Source organism: Nesoenas mayeri, assembly GCF_963082525.1.
Source record: "Nesoenas mayeri genome assembly, chromosome: 15".
NCBI classification, from domain to species: Eukaryota; Metazoa; Chordata; class Aves; order Columbiformes; family Columbidae; genus Nesoenas; species Nesoenas mayeri.
In genome coordinates, this window is record NC_137559.1 from 5,369,041 (window position 1) to 5,389,517 (window position 20,477).

Genomic DNA, 20,477 nt, shown 5'->3' on the forward strand with positions numbered 1-20,477 from the left:
AGCTGTTATATACAGTATGTTTGAAAGCTAAAAATAAATAAATAAATGAAAGAAAATATATGCCTTCACTTAAAAGGAGGAGAAGGGATGACTGTGCCTGTGGACACTGGATGAGACATTTCTAATGTCTTTTTATGCAAGTGGAGCTGTAACTGTGGCCTCATCACTCAGAGAAACGTGTTTGCAGAACACAGAGGTTCCAGCATCCTGGCTCCCGCAGGTGACCACATCTCAGTTGGATGCATGGTCACAAATATTGGCTGCCTGGAGCAAGGGCTCATCTATTTGGGTGTCTCTGGGTGTCCTTTCCCAGTCCTAGATGCTCGTCCTTGAACACACGCACCGAAATAGGCAAAGCTCCTCTTCCTGCAGCACAAAGTCAGGACACCCCTAAAAACCCAACTGCTTCATCAATTAAGTGTTTAGAAAGAAGCATTCAACTCCCTACTGACCAGACCAATTCTAGCACACCAAGGCTGCAAAGAAAACCACAGCTGTGCCAGCTCACCATTGGTCTCCCTTAAACTTACCACAGATGTGTCCATTTTCTAGACGAGTTTTGTTTAATTCCCTCTTGCATTCATTGCAATAACTGTCCCCGCTCTCTTGGGCAGAGGCAGACGGGCTCAGCACACCCTGAACTCGCTGCTCTATCACACACAGAGTTTCTTATTAATTTGCTACGGGCCTTCAGCCGTGTGCAGAACTGATTTCCTTTTTTTTCCTTGCTCCCTGCATGGACAAAAGCCAAGCTTTATAAATCAGCTGTGTAAACAGAAATATCCTTCTTCCTTGAATATGATGATTATTTCAAAAAAGGAGGCTGTCATTTTAAGAGGCAGAAAACCTGTTTAATCTGGATACACAGGCTCTGATGCCGGGCACTGTTCCCGTAACATTTTTCTCCTGTCCTGAGTTTCAGAGTAAAAATAAAAATGTCTCATATAGACTGGATTTGGACAGTTTTTGACTAGCTAAGATAATTTTTGGAGCCCTAAACACTCTTTCTACTTAGTTACATCTATAAACCATTTTTATATCCACACAAGTAAGCTCTCAGTGGTGGCCTCACACCCCCCTGTGAAAACAGAGGTCTGCCTGGTTGTACTCCAATTATACTTTTTTTTTTGCCTTGAAAAGCTTAGTTTAAAAATAGGCGATGAAGAATGGGAGAAGAGACAATGAAGAATGGGAGAAGAGACGTGCCGTCCCCAGGAGGGAGGAGAGGAGCTTTCCCCAAACCTCACAACTCCTTCTGCTTTGAGTGCTTTGGCATCTGCATTTGCACTTTTGTTTGGGTTGGTTCTTGTTGCAAGGACGTACCTGATGCAAACCAGCTCCCATGTCTGAGCAGGACTAACAGATATTATTCCCTAATTGTGTTCTAATTATAAATATTTTCCAGATGACAAAGGAAGGAAATAAACTCCCCAAAGCGTGCACGGGGTGCTCAGGACGCACTCACTGAGCTGCTTCTGGGAGGCAAATAGACCCAAATCCTCAAAAGGCGTCAATGTCACCTATGTGGTGCCTCTACTGGCTGTGACACAAATGCAGAATATTTGTTTCCGGCGTGCAGGTGGTTTGTGGAACCGAGTAAGTGAGGGCAGCAACTCCATGGAGGTGGCTTTGGAGGGACCATGCAGAACACAGAGAGGAACCTCTCCCTTCCACAAAATGTGCCGACCAGCGTCAGGACAGCAGGGAACCCGGGAACACAGTGAGTGAGAAAAGGTTACACAAATTCAGTGTTTAATCTGGAACAGAGACGAGGACAGAAAAGGTTTTTGCTTGGCATTTGTGAGGCAAAGTCATTTGTTTTCTTAGAGACTGTTTGAGGTCCCTCCAAGAAAAGCACGAGTCATGTTTGTCTTTTCCTGGCAGCTTTGGAAAGGCTGCAGCCGCGTTCACACCCTGGCTGGTCGGGGCTCGTGTGCCCATTTCCAGGTGGTTTTTGCTCGGCAGGAGCAACACATCCCTGGCTGGGACTGGGAGCACTGGGGTGACGGGAGGGGGCAGGATGGGGACAAGCACAGAGACAGGGATGGGGAGGTTCCAGGAAGGCTGTTCTGGAGGAGCCCACACTGCAGAGTGACTCATGGGGAGCTGGACGCTGCTCAGGTTCACGCTGGGACAGCGGCAAAGCTCTACATTTCTCCTCGCTGGTCATTGCTGTTGTAGCATCCCAGTACAGCACTGGTGGCATATCTAGATCTTCCCTCCCCTTAGTACAGGGGCAGCCCTTGCTCCCCAATAACCCCTCTTCCCTCTCCTCATCACTCTACTTGCAGATTTTTTATTAAAAAAAAAATCATGCTGCAGTCCATTTTAATCACCTTCTAGTTTTATTTAACAGCACCAATATGAAAACATTCCCAATATAAGTCATCTGTAAATAATTTGAGTTCTCCCATATATAACCCAGGTCCACCTACAACTTAAAAGGTTTTGTTTCTTATTTAGCTCTGCAAAGATGTGCAAACCCCCTTTTCCATCATGACAGCTGTCTCCTGCCTCAGATCTGTGGGGGACAGGGGACCGCTGGGTGTACAGTGATGCAGAGCACTTGGGAACTGGGACACATCGGTACCTGGAGCAGGGATGGGGACATTTCTGAGATGTCCCCCAGCTGGTGGGGCCAGGGAGGGACGGGGAGGCTTTGAAGGGATTTTGAAAAAGCAGAGAGGTTCCCAAGGTGCTGTCACATCTCATCCCTCCTTATGTTAGGCAGAGACTGTTTCCAAAGGAGAACTGCAGGGGGGGAATATTCAAAGCACATGAGTTGTGACCTGAAGTGAGGAAGGGCACTGTAAGAGGACAAAATACACCATTCCCCTCCTGATGTTCTCAGGACAACCAAAACATTGCTTTTCATTTTCAGTCTTAGTGCAGGAATGATGCTGGAGCTTGGGCTATGTAGGATACCTGTCTCTTTTAACTTTTACAATTAATGGAAGGCAGTTGCAAAACAGAAAAAACGGAAAAAAAATTCCAGAGCCCACACCTGGTTTTAAATAAAACTACTAGTGTTTGGTGGGTTTTTTTTTTCAAGAGCTGGAAATGACCAAGTGTGCAATTCCAGCTAACTGTGGGCACTAAGATCAAACATCACGAAGTGTGCAGTTCCACCTAAGAAAGCATGGGCACTAAAGTCAAGCAGCACAGGTGCAGCGCGGCTCTGCCCCAGGGCTGGGGACATGTGCTCTGAAACGCCTGTGTCTGCTCCGTGTCCTAATTAACATGAAATAATTGCAGCTTGTTCTCCAGACATTTCTGGATGTCATGGAAAAGTTAGTGTAAAACACAACACTAGCAAATATGAAGTGATGAGAGAAACTGTCAGCAAACACCCACTGACGAGGCTGGGCCTCCCTGTCCTCTCCTGTTCATAGGATGCTCATACTCAGCACATCCTGACATGGGTGGGCTGGTGTAAGGTGTTATCCTCTGAACCTGTGAATCGGAGAGAGAATCCAGCATTGTGCTTCTGCACATCACCCCCGGAGACTGGCCCCAAATCTGCTCACACGAAAGGAAAGAGACACCGGTTTGTTTTTCAGCATGGGGGTTTTGATGGCTGCACTCCTTCGAGAGGCTTTTGCCACTTCTGCAGCTCATGCACAAAAGCCAGAATTGTGTTTCTTGTTTGGTTTTGGGTTATTTTTCCCTACTCCTTTCTCCTGCCTAAAAAGATGCTGAAATCTCCCAAAGAAAAATTATTTCCATGTGATCCCAGCACTTTTTCTCTTGGCAAGAGCACTGGATGTGGTTTTCAGTCTGTGGTTTTTTTATATTCTTTCCATTTTTATTATTCACAAATTTTTTTGGTCTTCATTGCCATCATTGTGAGAGGCAACGTGCAACCCGACACACTGGCTGCAAGTCCTATAGCAGGACAAAAGCACACAAACCCAGTACGAGTTGATGCAAGTAAAGAAACAAGAAAAAACCCTGCTTTTGCAAACAACCTCATTGCTGGGTTTCATAAGGAGCCGGCCTGACTTACAGTGTTTCATTTGGACTCCAGCTAGGAAGCTGCAGCAGCCACCGAGAACTGAAATACCTGAATGAACAGCAGCTTTCATATTATGCATCCTGCTAAGCAACAGCAAGGAAAGTAAAAGACAGGGGGTTCTGAGTCACAAGGTAAGTTAAATGGATCTGAATAAGTTGGGGGGAAAAAAATACTCTTGCCATAGGGAACAAAGAGTTCCCACCCTGCAGAAGCAGGTTGCTTGGGTGAGTCATGAGAAGACGTGGTCTCTGCCTGCCGTGCTTCATCTCACTTTTTCTGCTTCACTGCAGCAGGTGAAATAAGTGCAAGGCCAGGTTATTGCTGAGCTGGCTTTAATTTGTCCCTGCTAACATTTCGTGTTTCATTAACTGCTCCTAGCACCTCAGAATGACGCTTCCCTATAGTCTGCTTTTGCTCTCAGCTGCGGCTGGGTGGTGGGATGGGGACGGTGCCTGATCTGATGCAGGAAAAAGCTGTTTCCTGGCGTTCTCTCCAGACATGGAAACTTTTATTTCTCCAGCCTTGCCGGGGAACTGCAGCCCTTTGAAAGGCGCCGCTTGCTCCTGAGCTGTGAGCAGGGGTTTGCAGCAGGGACGGGATGGTGCTGCTGCTGCCAGCAGTGGTGTCCTGGCGCTGCCACCCACCCAGCTGTGACAGCACCCATGGGACCTGCTGCAGGGGCACCTCTGCCTGCTTTATTTCGGCAGACGGAAAGCTGAGTTCCCAGAGCGGCTAAATCAGCAGTGACAAGTCAGACGAAAGCTGCTTTTCTGCTGGGAAGGGTGAAGGAGCATTGGTGCCATACACTTCATCAGGGTGAATTGCTCCATCAGAGAAGCTGCACTGGGAATGACTTAAGTGTAATGCGCCCTGTGCCGGGCTGAATCAGTGTCTGGGCTTGCTACGGAGATGGGATCACTTGCAAGGAGCTGCCCAGCCCTGAGCAGGACCATTTCCAGGACAGTGCAGGTATGTTCCTGGCGCCAGAGGGGTAGACAGGGATGAGAAGAGCGAGATAGGGAAGAGTTGTTTGCTTAGGAAAGGAACCAGCAAACATCTTTTTGCTCCCTGTCTATGCTGAGGTAAGTGTGATAGCAACCCCTGCCACAGACCAGGAAAGGTCTGTGTTCATTCAGCACCATGTGAAGGTGCTGGACCCCAGGTGCAAGAGACCATTCCCATACGGGCACAGCATCTCCTCCCATAGCGTAAGACTGCGTTAAATCCAACACAGTCCCATAAGCCTGAGCATGTGCAGGCAGCAGGAAGGGACATTTGCTTGGGATCCTCATCCTTTCCCATGTCTGACGGGTAAAATCGCAGCTGGAGAGAGCACCTGGTGACCACAGGAGCTGCTGCTGCTCAGTGGCATGAACTGGTGGGGTGAAGATTTTTCACAGCTCCTCCCGGGACAGAGGAATTAGGGCAATTCACCCACACTGGGAATAAGCATATGCTAAAAAAGCATCAGAAAAATAAAATTAAAAAAACCCCAAATAATTAGAGAGGGAGCTACAAACTCACTGACCAAGTGTTCATCCGGATTGTTAGAGATACAGATCCTGGCTTTGCTCCATCCCCACCCCACTCACAACTCAAACCAACCCGCCTGTATCCAGCAGCATTTCCCAACCTCTTCTTTTTCACCCCAGCACATTGCATAAACACTACGGACGAGAGGGCGTTAATGTTGGTCATCTGCAAACCACTACAGACAGTGGAAAATTTTAAACCACATTGCTTGTTGTGATTCAAATATTCTTGTCTGTGAGCCTTCAAGTCACTTCATGGCTGCAGATGGGCTCGGGATGCTCAGCTCGAGCATCTCTGCTGCATCGCATGAGGGAGGAGCTGCCCCACGGGCAGAGGAACCGCTGAGCTTTGCCTTGGAAAACACACAAGCTCCTTCAGTATTTTGGGTTTTTCTACAATAAGTTGCTCATGAAGAAATTTTAGATCCTCTTGGGGAAGAAAATTTAAAAGAAAAATAATTCCAAACAAATCATTTCCAAGAGGAAGTCCAGCGTCCAGACGAACCCAGCCCTAACGATGCTTCGTTTCCTGCTGCCGGCGATGCAAGGAGGTCTGTAGCAGCGAGATCGGGACTTGAAAGAAAACAAAAGGTAAAAAATCAGACCCAGGATGTTTTCCGTCTCTGGAACAATGCCGAGGTTCACGCCTGACACGTTTGTGTGTTTTCTGTCTCTGTGGCGCAAAAAAAAGGTTTTAATCTTAACTGCCCTCTTGGGTTTTCAGTCCAGATTTGGCATTAATTTAAAATGGGCAGTGGCTGGTGTTGTCCTGTGAATTTAAAGCAAAGATAGTCATAGATTGCTTTTCCAAGTGGAGCCCGAGGAATAACAGGAAGGAAAATGTCAGCAGAAATTTGAAGTACGACTCAGGAATCCAAGACCAATTTCTGCCTCGTGAACTCTCACTAAAGCAGCGCGTGAGCTCAGCACAGTTATTACTGGGTTTTATTCTTCAGTATCCTTGCAAGGTAAGGACTTACTGTACCCATGGAAAACATGGGCCTGGGCTAGATTAAGGTAGATTTGTACCTTTGGCTTGACCTACACATCCCAGAGGGGCTACTGGCAGTGCTGATGGACCAGTTGGGGCTTGACCACAATCAGGGGTCAGGTTGGAAACTCCACGTTATTAACCACAGGGAAAACCTTTTGGTCCAGCTTCCAGGCTGACTTGCTTCGCCTTCTTGCTTTATTTCCTCTGTGTGCAGAGCAAGCAAGCTATTTTTTGCAAATATTATAAGGCTTCCTTATCCTTTCTATTGCCCAGATGTGTTATTTTATATCAAAGTATTGAGATTCTTCAGGTACACAGAATGATTAAAAAGCTTCGCATGAGCAAATGTGCCTCATACATAAGCTGTCTACCTTGAGCTATAAGATTAAACTCAATCATGAGCCAGAAAAAAAAAAAAAATCAATCAAGGTGCTCTCTCTGGCTTAATAGTGTCAAGAAAATATATTTAAATAAGAAGTTGCTCACAAGAATAAAGAAGCACATCATTTAACTCCCTGAAGTGGAAATGATGGTTTCTGTCCTTCTCTAGGAAAGGTTTGTGCCATCTCTAGAGCCCTGCATGAGAGGAATTTGGCTTTTTTTGCTGGTAGACACTGGGAATTCCAGGTGTCACTGGAAAACCAGCACTTTTGATGCAGGTTGTTCATAGCAAGTAAAAAATGTGGAAATAAAAAGCTTGATGGGTTATATATATATATATGTATATATATGAAAGCCATTCATCTTAAGGAGAATAATGTTCTATAAAAATGCAAAGTAATTTCTTCATATTTATGAATCCTTTCCCTTCCACTCATTGTGAATGTTCTGCTTAATGGATGCTCTTCTTCATGAAGGTATTATGAGCAATTACATCGTTCGGTTTTAATGTTCTGATAATGTAATCCAATGCCCTATACTTTATCCCCAGGTTATTGACTCCTAAATAGCTTTTAGTCCCATGGAGGATGTATTTGCCCTGATTCCCTGGGACTCTGAATGGACATGGGGTCTTCTTTAGGCCGTTATGAATATATAAAAACTTCAGTTACTGCAGAGGAGTCCCCAGAAACATCACGCAGACACCAAATTCTCTCTGTGGTACAAACTTTCTGTTCTGGTCACGTATGATTGGTTAGTTATGACCTACTGTCCATTTAGACTTACATTGCCTTTCTCTTCCTGTTTGGCATCACAAAGATGGGTTAAGAAGTGAATGAAAATTAAAAAGGACTTAATGAAAATAAGAGTCAAGCCCTGAACACTAATGTAAAAGGAGTATTAATCTCTCCTCAGACTTGTACCTAGAATGATGTATGACTATGAACAGAAAGATCATTTCAAGTTGTGATAGAGTTGATGAAAGAATTTTCGCCGCTGTCAGAAGGAAAGTTATTGTTTCGCTGCTAATAAGTATTTGTCAGGTTTCCAAGGAACTGGATTGCACCAAGTAATAAAAGGTGCAAATCACATTTCTTGTGGAGCAAGTAAGAACTAGAAAAAAGCATTTCCATAGAATGCCCTTCCCTAGACTGATACTTTTTTTTCCCAAATTTTCTCAGTTGGCCCATTTTGTGCCCAGTGAAGCCTTTGTAAAGCTCTAAGGCAAGAACCCCTCACTCTGCAGATGTGACCTGTGTGTTCACTGAGATATTTCTGAAAGCCAGGACATTTAACAACTACCTTTACCAACTATTCCAGGAATTAAAGCTGGTAGAAGAGCAGCCGTAAAAGCTCTTCCCAGTCTGAGGTCAGCAAGACTCCATCCAACTAATTGGACTTTGGATAAGGTCCAGAAAGGCATCGATCCAAAATCTATCTTGTATGAAACACCACTGCAATCAGGAGAATTACACTAATTATGGATGGTATGAGGAGACAGTTGCCTCTCTCAGGCTCCAATCCCTTCCTAGGAAAGAAGGCTATGGGGAGGTGGAGAAAACTCACCTCATGTGCACTCCCTGAAACATTTTCTCTCTGTTCATTTTACCCAGGATTCAGGGCCTTTGGAGCTTGCTGGTAGCAGATGAAAATGTAATAGATGATCTCAAAAACTAGTGTTTGTGCAGAGCAAATCCCAGTTCGATCCATTTGTTGCAGCTATTTGGCTTTCCATTCTGCACCCTGGAAAATAAAAATGGAAAGTGTACACAGAAGTTCTGCTAGGAAGAGCACATGGGTATGGTCAAAGCCACAAAGTGCTTGGCCAGGTCACCTTGGAAAGAGGCTGAGAGAGACTATTCTAAAGAGACAAATGCTTTTGATTTCTTTTAATTTCATTTCCATATTTCCATTCAGGTTTTTCCTAAAAATACCAAAATCAAACCTCAACCAACCAAATAAAAAACCCACAACCACAAATGGGTTTAGGCTCTATATTTAAATAAAGTTTCATTTTCTGCATCTGATTTTGAACCTTCCAGAATGGCAATGTAAGGAACAGCAACCAACATAGCAACACTTCAAGTCTTTTACCTTTTGCAAGGGCTGTTCCAAGAGCAGCCAGGGGCAGTAAGTGTGCCTTGAGCAGAGTTTGCTACAACAGCTTCAAACATCTCAGCCTCAGCTTCCAATCTCAGCAGGTTTTGGTGTGTGTGGTTTTTTGTTGTTGTTGTTTTGGTTTTAACATGGTGCCTCTTATCAGATATTTCACCTGTAAGTAATGAGAGACGGGGATTGCCTTTTCCACTGCTTGTAAACAGTACACACCGGGGCACCCTTCCTACCTGGAGTCTCGTGGTTCCACTACCAGATAAGCTAATAATTAATCAAAAGAAACACGCCTTACGGGAACATTAACAGATGGCCCATCAGAAGCTCTGTGTTAATAATCTCTGTTCTTTGCTGTGTCCAGCTGGCTCTGCTGAAGATGAGCGCCGTGTTTCTCCTGCTCCTGGTGTCCACTGCCAACGTCGGTGCGGTGCTGGAGGAGGGTCAGCCAAGACGGGAACCGCGTCGCCTCTCATGCGTGCGATGCTGTGGACCTTCAGAGCAGCCTGTCTCCATCATCTCCTCACGATACACAAGGATGAGCAGCGACCCTGCCTATTCGGTACCCAAAGTCCAGCCCACTATAGATATCACCATCCTCAAAGGTGGGTAAAGCTGACTACCGTGATAACATCTTTATCTTGCTTGCTCACCCTCATTTTGCAAGCTCTGCTCTTCCTTACACCAAAAGCTCATCCACTTTGTTTACCCAAAATAAGGTCAAAGGGTGATATGGCACAAGATGTAAATATGTTGACAAAAGGCTCTAATCCATCAAAAACCAGAATCACTGGAATGTCAGGTTAGGTCACACTAAAAACCAGATACAAACATTATCACAGAATTACTAAATGATAGAGTTAGATAAAATGAGAAATGTCACTCACCTTTTCCATTGCACATTTTTTGTCTCGGTGAGGCAGGAAAACAAAAACGAAGCACATAATAGCAGAGACAAGCCAAGGAGTCCTGTAAGTGGGGGTGCACAAACCCAATCACTTTTCCCAGGCCCAAATCAGACCTCAGCAAAATCAGTAACTTTTCTTGCTTAAACCTCTGCAAGAAGGAGCTGGTTTCATGAATTTTGGATTCAGGCAATCAGTCTGGATTTCTACTATTGGACATTGGACTTTGGCACCACAAGCTAATCGGGGCCAGGGTTTCACCTGGCATTTTTATCCTTCTGAGAATCTGGAAGGTGCTGGTGTCTGACCAATGCTTGCAGATATCTGTGCTGGGAAAACAGTGTTTTAGCGGCTGCCTAAGTGGTTATCTCCAGCAGGATGTGTCTACGGCTTGGGCTTCACATGCTTGTGTTTGACAAGGTTTTCCTTTATGCTCACAGGTGAGAAGGGTGAAATGGGACAGAAAGGGAACCCTGGAGCAGTTGGAAAGGAAGGAGAAAGAGGCCTACGTGGCTATAATGGACGGAAAGGACAGAAAGGCCAGCCTGGCCCACAAGGCCATTCCTGCAAGCAGCTCTACGCTGCTTTCTCGGTGGGTCGGAGAAAACCCCTTCACAGCTCAGACTACTTCCAGCATGTCACTTTTGACACCGAGTTCGTGAACCTCTACAAGCACTTCAACATGTTCTCGGGGAAGTTCTTCTGCTATGTGGCAGGAATCTACTACTTCAGCCTCAATGTCCACACCTGGAACTTCAAGGAAACCTACCTGCACTTGATGAAGAACGAGAAAGAGGTGGCCATCCTCTACGCCCAGCCCAGCGATCGGAGCATCATGCAGAGCCAGAGCCTGATGCTGGACCTGCAGGAAGGGGAGGAGGTCTGGGTGAGGATGTTCAAGCGGGAGCGAGAAAACGCCATCTATAGTGAGGAGTCTGATGTTTACATCATCTTCAATGGCCATTTAATCAAGCCAGCCGTAGAGTAGCCATTCACCAGCTTTGGGCTCAAAGCTTTGGTAGATACATTAGAAATGCTTATGTCTGGTTCCACTGGCTTCCAGGCTTGCTGACAGGGTTGTCTGTCCATGCCAAGGACACCTGTATGAACAGAAATGACTGTTTCAAGGTGATGCAAACTACACAAGTACTGAGAAGGTTTCAGCCCTTATTGGCCCTGGAGAAGACGTGCAGAAGACCTCAGTTCTGCAGCCTCAGTTACATCCCTGAAGAATTTCCCAAGTTGGTAGCAAAAAACTGAACCTCTTTGCTCTGCTTTAGAGAAGGTATTTTAATTACATCTAAGGGTCATCTTCAGATACCATTTATGGGTGCTAGTTTTGTAACGTCATTGCTCCTACAACCATACTGGGGGATCTCTGCAGTGTGCTAATTGCTAATAAGAGCCCACACTCGCCAGCACCTTCCACAGGTCTGCTCCACTCAAGTGGGCAAGAATGCACCAGCATTAAGAATGATATTTTGCACAGTACTTTTACCCTAAATTACGTTTTTGGTCAATTTCATGTAATATTACATTCTGAAAGCATAATGCTAGGATTAGATAAATAACAACATAACAATCTGGCAAAGCTTTTTCAGAGGCACATAGTTTTAAGTACAGCTGCAACCATGTGCCATAACTTTGCTGGACTTCTGTACTGCTGGCAGTACTTCTCTCACAAGAACATCCAGCTTGGCTGGGAACATGTGTATTTCCCATTTTAAGGAAAATGGTGGACCCTGCCTTAGGATCCCTAATTTTTGGGAAATTGAGAAGAAACCAGAAAGAAAAAAGGTGCTTCACTGCAAAGAAAAAAAGGTGCTTTATTATAAGCAGTGATATTTTAAGAGATTCAGTTTCTTTTTTCCTAAAAAATTATTGGCATAACAGTGGAAAGGTACATGCAGCAGCTAGAAACATCGTTTTCTCCAGTTCCTCCTTGCCTATTCCCCCCCAGTCTCCTGTTTGCATCCGAAGCCATTTGTATGAAGGATACCCGAAAAGTTCTTGCTAGGCAAACTGCTTCTCTGCTGTATCTCCTACCCACAGCTGTTTGGAAAAGTAGCTGAAATAAAGATATTGCTTTGAGTACACTCGCTTTGAGTGCCCTGGTTTTGTTTATCTTATCTCCATGCGTGTTTTCATGGTACAGGGCTAAAAGCACTAGGCTGAAAATCCAGACCTACACCAAAGTCTCCGATAGCAATTTTAGTTACTTAAACACCAAAGGACTCCAGAAACTAGACTGTGACCTTCAACTCCTCCCTTGCCGGCCAGTAAACAGTCACCATCAAGTATCAGGATGGGGAGACAGAGTAGTTAATAACCCCTTGCTGTAAAATAAATAACAAATCTTTGAGATCTCACAATCTTCATGAAGCTTAGAACTTTTAAGTAAGTAATGCATGACAAAAGTGGGTCTAGCATGCCTTTAAACATCACATTTGCTCCTGCTGTCTTTGTAAAGGCAAAGTGGGAAATCCACTTAGCTCTAAAAATCACTCCCAAGGGCATTTTATGCAGATCCTCCACTGAGCTGCTACCAGCTCTCCCAGCTGCTTAGGTCAGGCCATTGCACAGCATTTCCTTCCCACCCTCCTCCTGAAAAAGCTTCCTAATCAGTTCTTTCCATTAGGGTGATGGTAAAAGCCCTAATGGCTGCATTGCTTATTTGCAGCACACGCCAGTTAGTGCCGAGGGCACTGCCGGGAGATGCCAGCGCTGAGCAAACACAGGCATGAGCAAAAACCTTTCCGTTGTGCCAGACCCAGTGAAGACGTTTGCATGCCAATTTTCCCAGCCATGTACCATATCTGAGAGCTCTAAATCTTTTCTTTCCCCACTCACATTTTGCAGCTGCAGCATCTCAAACTCCAGCTGCAGGGTACCACTGGCAGAGGAGCACACGGGATGCCTGTGGTCAAATGGATATTATTCGCTGAAACAGATGCAGTTGCGGAGCTGTCTAACATTCCTCATATATCGAGCAGTTTTGGCTCACCCCTGTCTGCAATTTGCTGCATTTACTGTAATTTAAAAGGAAAAAGAAAAAAGATCCAGCCGTCTTAAAATGTCGTGCCCAGCTGGAGTTCTTGACAGTGCTTAACTCAACACTGGAAAAAACACACCCAGAACATGTTTATGTTCAACCCACACTGAATTTGGATAAGTTTCTTTCTACTAGGAAGCAAGCAAAAATCCATCCATCTATATCACTATATATGCATATCTCCATAGCACTGAGACACACGGTTAGAGAAAGTCTGATTATTGAAGCAATAGGAGACACTCAAAAAGCTCATGACTGACACACCAGTGGCATAAGCAGGTAAATCATTAAAGTCACCTTGTTTTCAGGTGCATAATAAGCTTTCAAATAAAAAAAAATATTATTGTGTTGCCCATATTATTCAAATTTGTCACTTATAGCAAAGAACTAGAAGTCTCAACCTTTCAAGTTCATTGGGGAAAAACACTGCAATATTTAAAAAGCTTAATATACAAAGACATTTGTACTGCCGCCTTTTGAATCATCCACCAGTTTTTGCCACCTTCAGGGGCTTGGACAAGCAACCCTCTTCAGAGAAGTTTAATGAGCCAAATCCAAAGCACAAATATTTGAGATCTGCTCATCAACAAATAGGCAGCTTGGCAGGGCCTGTCTTATAGGAACATAATTTTAATCCCTTTTTTCCAGCAATACATGGCTTGGAGAACAAAATTTTGAAATAAGCATTTAAGGTTCTCTTTTGAAGAAAGTGAGGGGTTTAAGTGCTGAAATCTAAATGAAAATGAAAAAAATTAATGTGTATTTACCTTTCTGATTATTTCCTTAAATTGGCACTTAGTATTTTATGCTTTGAAATAAGTCATCGGGGATCTGTCGAAATATTTTTTCCAAATCCTTCAGTGAACAGTATTACACAGAAATGAAAGAACTGTCTCATCTGCCATAAATCCCAGTACTTTTCATTAAGAAACATTAGCTCTGCTGTAGGTCTCACCCCAGGATCCTTGTGGAAGATAAAACCCCCATGGTACAAGACACCAATAAATCAATTTGCCAAAATAACCTCACCTGTCCTTGGGACAGGGCCAGAAACAGGGGAAGTAGAGGGACCTGTTGAGAGTATATACAAGGAGCTGTGCAGAAAAAGCTGTAGATGGAGAACTGGAACCTTGAAGCATCTACCCTCCAAAAAATCTCTTTTGGTTGCCTTAGGAAGATTAAAACAGACTTTAAGATGACATATGTTTTGTTTTCTGACCACTAATCTGTGTGGGATTTACACTTACCAGACCAAACTTTGGCAATAGGGAGGAGATAAACTCATCTAAGGGACTTTCCTTCATCTCTTTGGCGTCAGAGCCCCACAGGAGCATCTTGGAGGCAAAGTGCTGGGACAGCGTCCATCCTTGTACAGAAGGGTGACACATGAAAGAGAGCAAACAAACAGCCTGCTCATATCCAGTGGGGATAGGGCAAGATTTATGTTCAACATTAGGAAAAAACACTTCAGGTAGAAGGAGACTGAGACTCTGCAAGTGGCTGCAGCGTGGAAAATGAGAGTTCTCCATCCCAGGAAGCTTTCAAAGGCATCCGAGGTTCTGCTAGAAATTATATGGGCAGCTCTGGCTTCGAGCAGAAGAATGAAGCACTTTGCTGCACAGGGCCCCTTCAACCTTCTTTTCCTGGAGATTTAAGTTTCAGCCTTTTTTTCCCTTGAGAAAAGCCTGAAAAAGCCACAAGAAACAGCTCCCACTGAAAACCCCCATAAGCAGCAGCTGCGCCAGGCCTGCTTAATGTTGTTTTAAATATACTTAATCCGCAATTTCCAGCTGCACCAACCCAAACACGAGAAATCCTGCAGCATAGCTCAGTAATTACTGGGGATCTCTCTGCCCCATTGAATCCTGTGCCTAAGTCTGTCTTATGACTTCCAAATGTGCTCATTCACTCCCCTTCCTTACATGATTGCCTGAAATGAAGCACTGCATGATGACTTGTAAGATTGCTGCAGAGCTCTTACTTAACTACTTACTTGTTCTCTACTATTTTTTTCCTCTCGTTTTCCTGTTCTTACCTCTGCAAGTGTAAGACAGGAAAAAGTGCTTGCACTTGCAGCCTTACCCCAAAAACACCACATCTCTGAGTTCAAACACAGAAGCGTCTGACCCTTTTTCTCCTCTAGAAGCTTAAAAATAGTACAGACTTCCCTTCCCTTCCCCTTTTCTGTTCCTGAAGCAGAATTTAAGGGGGTGCTTGAACTCCTCTTTAGATGGAGAAGCAGTGAATTACTTGGAGCCCACCGGAGTCTGCCTTAACAACCTGGGGGGCCATATAGGGCAGCAGGAAAGACTCTGGTGCCTTTTGGATTTGCTGAGGGAGGCGAGTTTGAATGAGTGAGGTGCTGGGGAAAAATTATAGATGAAAGCTTCCTCTAGTGTTTAATAGAGAATTAGAGGAGACACTACTTTATTTCACAGTACTCTGCATGTATTTTTGTTGTCCCTGTTGTCCCTGTGTGAGGGTGATGTAACAAGGACAATTCTTGGGTCCTATTGCTGGTTCCTGCAACTTCTTCACTTTCCTGGCAGAAGACCTTGCTCTTAAAGAATTTACTGCCTTTTTGTGCAGTCTTTAAATAATGCTATAACTACTGAGAAATACGCTCTTGAAAGAGGTGTTAAAGGGCTTATAATCCTGGCTGTGACAAAGAAGCAGTGTTCAGGTTAATAGCTCTTGCAGTGTTATTAGGGCTCATTATACTTGGCAGAGCTGTGTCTGGGCTGTTGCTCAGTGCGTTGGATGCCAAATGGCATCAAGGAAACCAAAAACACTGTGTGGTCCCTGTTTTTTCTTCTAATTATTCCGTTCTGGGTCAAACCCTGCAGTTCTGTATTCTCAGCCTCGTCTCAGTTGATTAAACTTCTGAATTAGTTCAGTGACTCTTTCAGTGAGCTGCATAGCAAAAGTCATCTCCTTTGAGAACCCTTCTGATAGCACTTTCTGATTCTCAATAAACAGAGCAGAAGGGGAAGGTTAAGTCTTCATCTTGCTGTAGATTTAGCATTGAATCTGAAGCACAGTTAATTGCCTCGCTTGCACCTCTGTGATGGCAATGGGTGGTCAGAGCCAAGTGAGAAGAGAACTTGGGAGGACTGACTCTGGCTCCTAAGCACAATCTGGCTCCTGTGCTCTCTCCTGCTCTCCATGTGCTATCCCAGAGATAGGCTGTGCTCATCCTGCTGCCCCCTGCTTTACAGCATCTCACTGAGCTGGGCTTAGGATTGCTAAGCCTGAAATCTTGCTCTGTGCTCAGTCTTTCAGCTGTGCTCTACAAAGACAGCCCAATTCCTTGATTTCATTTCAGCCTGCAGCAATAAGCCATCACTTAGTCACTGCTGTAATCACAGTTTTCTTCTGGCTGATCATAAGCTTAATAAGGGCTGTGAGCTTGTGTAAGCCAGGCTTTTCTCTGTTTAGGCACTAAACATTTTGCTTTGCAGATGTGCTGGACACTTTTGGAAGTCTGATTACCCTCCTCATCCCTTTTGAAACCTCTCTTCAGGTAACTAGGCCTTAAAAGCACTGGTCATATAAAAACTAAAACCTGAAAAATTATTCCTGGACATATTTGGGGATGTGAGGACATCATTGGGCCAGGGTGAGCTGCAGATGTGCGGCACCTCTAACACTCGGTGCTTAAATATCAGCTGCTCAGTGGATTAACTATTATAATATTACAAACACATAACCAGGCAGTACCTGGGTGCATCCTGCTCTGCTTGTGGTGCTCACCTGCCTCTATCATAGAGATGCTAAATCTGTCACAGTGGCTGTATCCAACAAATCCTTCATTCCCTCCTTCTTGCAGCCTTTTTTTTTAGGTAAAGAGGCTGTTTCTAGTGAGGTTTCATCCTTCCTCCCTTTCTGGAAGGATCTTTCTCTGTCGGTCAGGGTAAGCACAAAAGGAACCTCTGCCTTCAGCAAACTGCTTTCTTCCTTTCAATAAGGAAACTTTTATTTTACAACAGGAACAGGCAGATAACATCAGTGCAGATAAGGAAACCAGGCAACAAATAAAGCTAATGGGTTGCGTTTGGATGAGTTGAATGGAACTTAATGATTCTAGTAAGACCCTATTCACCAACAAAGATTTAAAGTAGCAGATAAAATGCAGCAGATAGAATAGGAAAGTGTCAAAACAAATAGAAACCACTTACAAGCCAGGGAGCAATAGGGAGCTAAAAGACTGGAGACTTTGGCCTGCACATGGTGTGGGGACATCACCTGCCTCCCCACCCTGGAGTCTGCTTGGGTGGGAGGTTGGGAATGGTATTGCCCAAAGCACGGGGCTGTGTCTGCAGACAGAGCAGCAAGGAGTGGTCCAGGCCAGGCTGGGGAGCCCCCCTGTTATCCCCCTGCTGTGAGTTTCTCAGGGAGAGGCCTGGGGATGCCTCTTTCTCCTCCTGCACCCTCATTTTCCATGCTAGTTTTAGTTTTCAGAACAAAGGTCCAAGCAGCAGTACGTGGAAACTGCAAACCTGTGTGGTCTCTCTTCCAATTCATGCTACCTGGCTCCTCGGCACCTTTTTTTTTGCCTCATTTTGTGATATTTTATACGCTTTCTGTCTAAGCAGATGTTCAGAAGTCCCCTGGTAAAAGAGTTCACACACCTTATGACTCTAATGGGGCAAGACCTACTTTCTTGTGGGGAGACCTCGGAGCTACTTGTGTCTTCACAGTGATGAATTTGGCCACAGCAGAAAAGTGGGCAGAGCTTTATGCCCTCTGCTAACACTGGCTGCAGCTCAGGGATGGGCAAACCGGGATGAGCTGATGGAATGGAGGCTGCAGTGATGGGGGCTTTGCTTTCCCTGTCCCAAATCAGGGGAAGTTTTTTGATAGCAGCTGTACTTCATGCTCCAACCAAAAGCGGCTGAAGAGGATCTGGGCACCCCATCAATTGCTGCCATCCATTGGGCATGACAACCTAATGTTATTTGCAACTCCTTTCTTCCAGGGAAAATTGCATTAAAGCCAACTCACGGAAATTGCTTCCTTCCTTGGTCGTGGAGGGAGCAGACACCTTTTTGCTGGGTTGGGGTCCTGAATGCTGCAGTGTGAGCAAGTGACAGATCTCCTGCCTCAGTCACTGAAAGGCCATTGAAAGAGCAAAACTTCTGTTGCAGGAAACAGAGGAATTGCCACTAGATTTGGGGATTTTTGCTAATGTGAAATGCCAGCACGGCACAGCTGCCTGTGGGTACCCAGGGAATCGTATTGCCCTGTCCCCAGGCAAGGAAGAGTGCAAACCAATTACTCAACAAGGTCATTTTTCCCCCTGTTTCTCTGTGCTTTCCATCCCTTCTCCAGGCAGAATTCTGACTATCCTGTTGATTAAAAAGGCACCTGTACAGTGAGGTGTAAATCACATGTCGCTGTGTTTATCTGGGATGGCAGGGCCAGACAAGTATTAGTGTCTATGGAATTAAACAGTATCTGCCTGGATTTGGGGGGTCTGCCACTCTTATTTGCAGATCCTGGATTCCATTGATAAGAATTTCTCTGAAGTGCCCTGGGCAGGAGTCCCCATCGATTTTCCCTTCAGTCCTGGGTAAAATCAAGCAGGGAAAGGCTCAGAAAGTGCTTGGGAGGCAAGGGAAATACCAAGGCTTTCAGACTTCAGTAAAAACCTTTTAAAAACACTCAACTGTGAATAAACACAGGTTCTGGCCCTGAAACCTGCTGCTCTCTGTGGGAAATGCTCCCTCAGAGCACACACTGGTGCTGTTCTCCAGGGTGGAGAAATGAGCTGACAGTAGCGTAACACCACTGCGGTGATGCTCGATCTGTGCAAGGCTTGTTGTTTGCTGGTTTAAAATCCAATAAAATACAAAAGGAACTGCTGGAATAGGTGATGTGGATGCCAGCTCCTCCTCACTCTCTCATGCCGTGCTTTCTGTGTCCGTTTGGCAGCAGTGCTGTGTATTTTAGCTTTATTATACATTGCAGAGAGAGAGTGAGCCTTGCTGCTCTCCTGGGAATGGAAGAACAGGGTTGGGAGGAGTATGTAATGCAGGAAACATGAAAAAACATACCAGGCACATTTAATTTGGGATGCTACAACCACCATGTTGAGTCACAGAGGTTCCCTGCACAACTGTAGCTCTAACAATGGACAGGACTTCAGTTACTCTCTGCCGTGAGGTAGAAATAGACCTGAGCAGCCAATATATTAAATTATCTCATTAAGAAAGCAAAGAGCTTAGTTCTCTGAAGACACAAAGTGAAAGTGGAAAGGGTATTGGCACATTCAGGCTTTTGGCAAGGACTCCTCCCCAGCCCTGCTCCTATTTGTGAAGGCTGAAGGAATGGCTGGGGCTGGTTACACAGCTAAAATATTTGGAGAATATAGTCTCATATAACCTCCAATCATTCCCCTAGCTATACCTCTGAGACCAGAATGTAGTAAAATCAAGCAGACAGTGAGAACCTGGCCTGAATATAGTAGTTTCATGGATCCTGGATCACGCAGCCAGCACTGCCTGTGTTGATCAGACCTGGCCTGTTATTGGAGATCATTCAAGTTATCGGGTCCTGCGGATTTCAGGTCTCCTAATGGTTCGCACATTAGCAAATGTTCAGTCATCAGTGTCTCTGATGTCGCTGTATTTCGTGCTCAGTATCTCCCAATGCTGGGGTGTTTCACCTTGGATAATGCTGAAGTGGAGCAAATAACATTTATTTGGTATATTAACCTCGTCTGATTGAGTCTCTCTGCTCATTAAGAATAACAGTTGCAATTTATCAGCCATAAAACTGCTAACCACGTTTGCTTAATTACTGACAATGTCATTTGTTAGGGGCTCTGGGGAGGAAAGCAGTGGGTGCTCAGAGCTGACAGATACCACGTACTGTGTCAAATTGAGAAGCTCCTTCCCTACTGAGGCTCTGGGCAAAGCAGTTTGTGCAGTTCATATGCCCTGCAACAGTCTTCTGCCCATGCAAACACATTTAACCTCTCCCCACCCACTGCTTTAATTGAGAGCTGGACAGCTGAAAGACAACCTGCAGCATCTCAGGACAACCCCGTGATGGGCAGGATAAATAATAACTAGGTGATCTGTTCCCAAACTCAGCAGCAGCACAGATGTCCCTCCTGATCTGCTGTGACTTGTTCACCCTTGACCATCCGTCCCTCTTGTGTAAAGCTGAAAAAGATGTGATGGTGCCGGTGGCTGCCTCTGAATTTCTGCCCTGACTCATGGTCTGTCCCTTTGCTATACTAGTGAATAGGAAAACACCAAAAGCTTTTATTATTAGGTGGCACTTGTTAGAGGTAGAGCAGCTTTGCAAGTCAAGTATTAGGTCTTTAAAATGCAAAAAGAGCCATGACACTCAATATAATATCCCCCAAATGCTTTTAGTTTCACACTCAAAAACACCCTCTGGCACTAGATAAAATATTGTTCCAAAATGATTCATGAGCTAATAGGATCCTGCTATTATTGAAGTTAATTGCAGAATTAAT

At 44.9% G+C, this 20,477-nt stretch overlaps 1 protein-coding gene across 1 annotated transcript; it reads left to right on the forward strand.

Annotated features, from left to right (window-relative positions):
- Positions 1-9,410: 9,410 nt before the first annotated feature.
- C1QTNF8 (C1q and TNF related 8) lies at positions 9,411-10,924 on the forward strand (the record flags this gene model as incomplete). Its single annotated transcript, XM_080354180.1, has 2 exons — positions 9,411-9,636; positions 10,377-10,924. 2 exons carry the CDS (start codon positions 9,411-9,413, stop codon positions 10,922-10,924), a joined length of 774 nt encoding a protein of 257 aa, XP_080210306.1.
- Between the last annotated feature and the right edge of the window lie 9,553 nt (positions 10,925-20,477).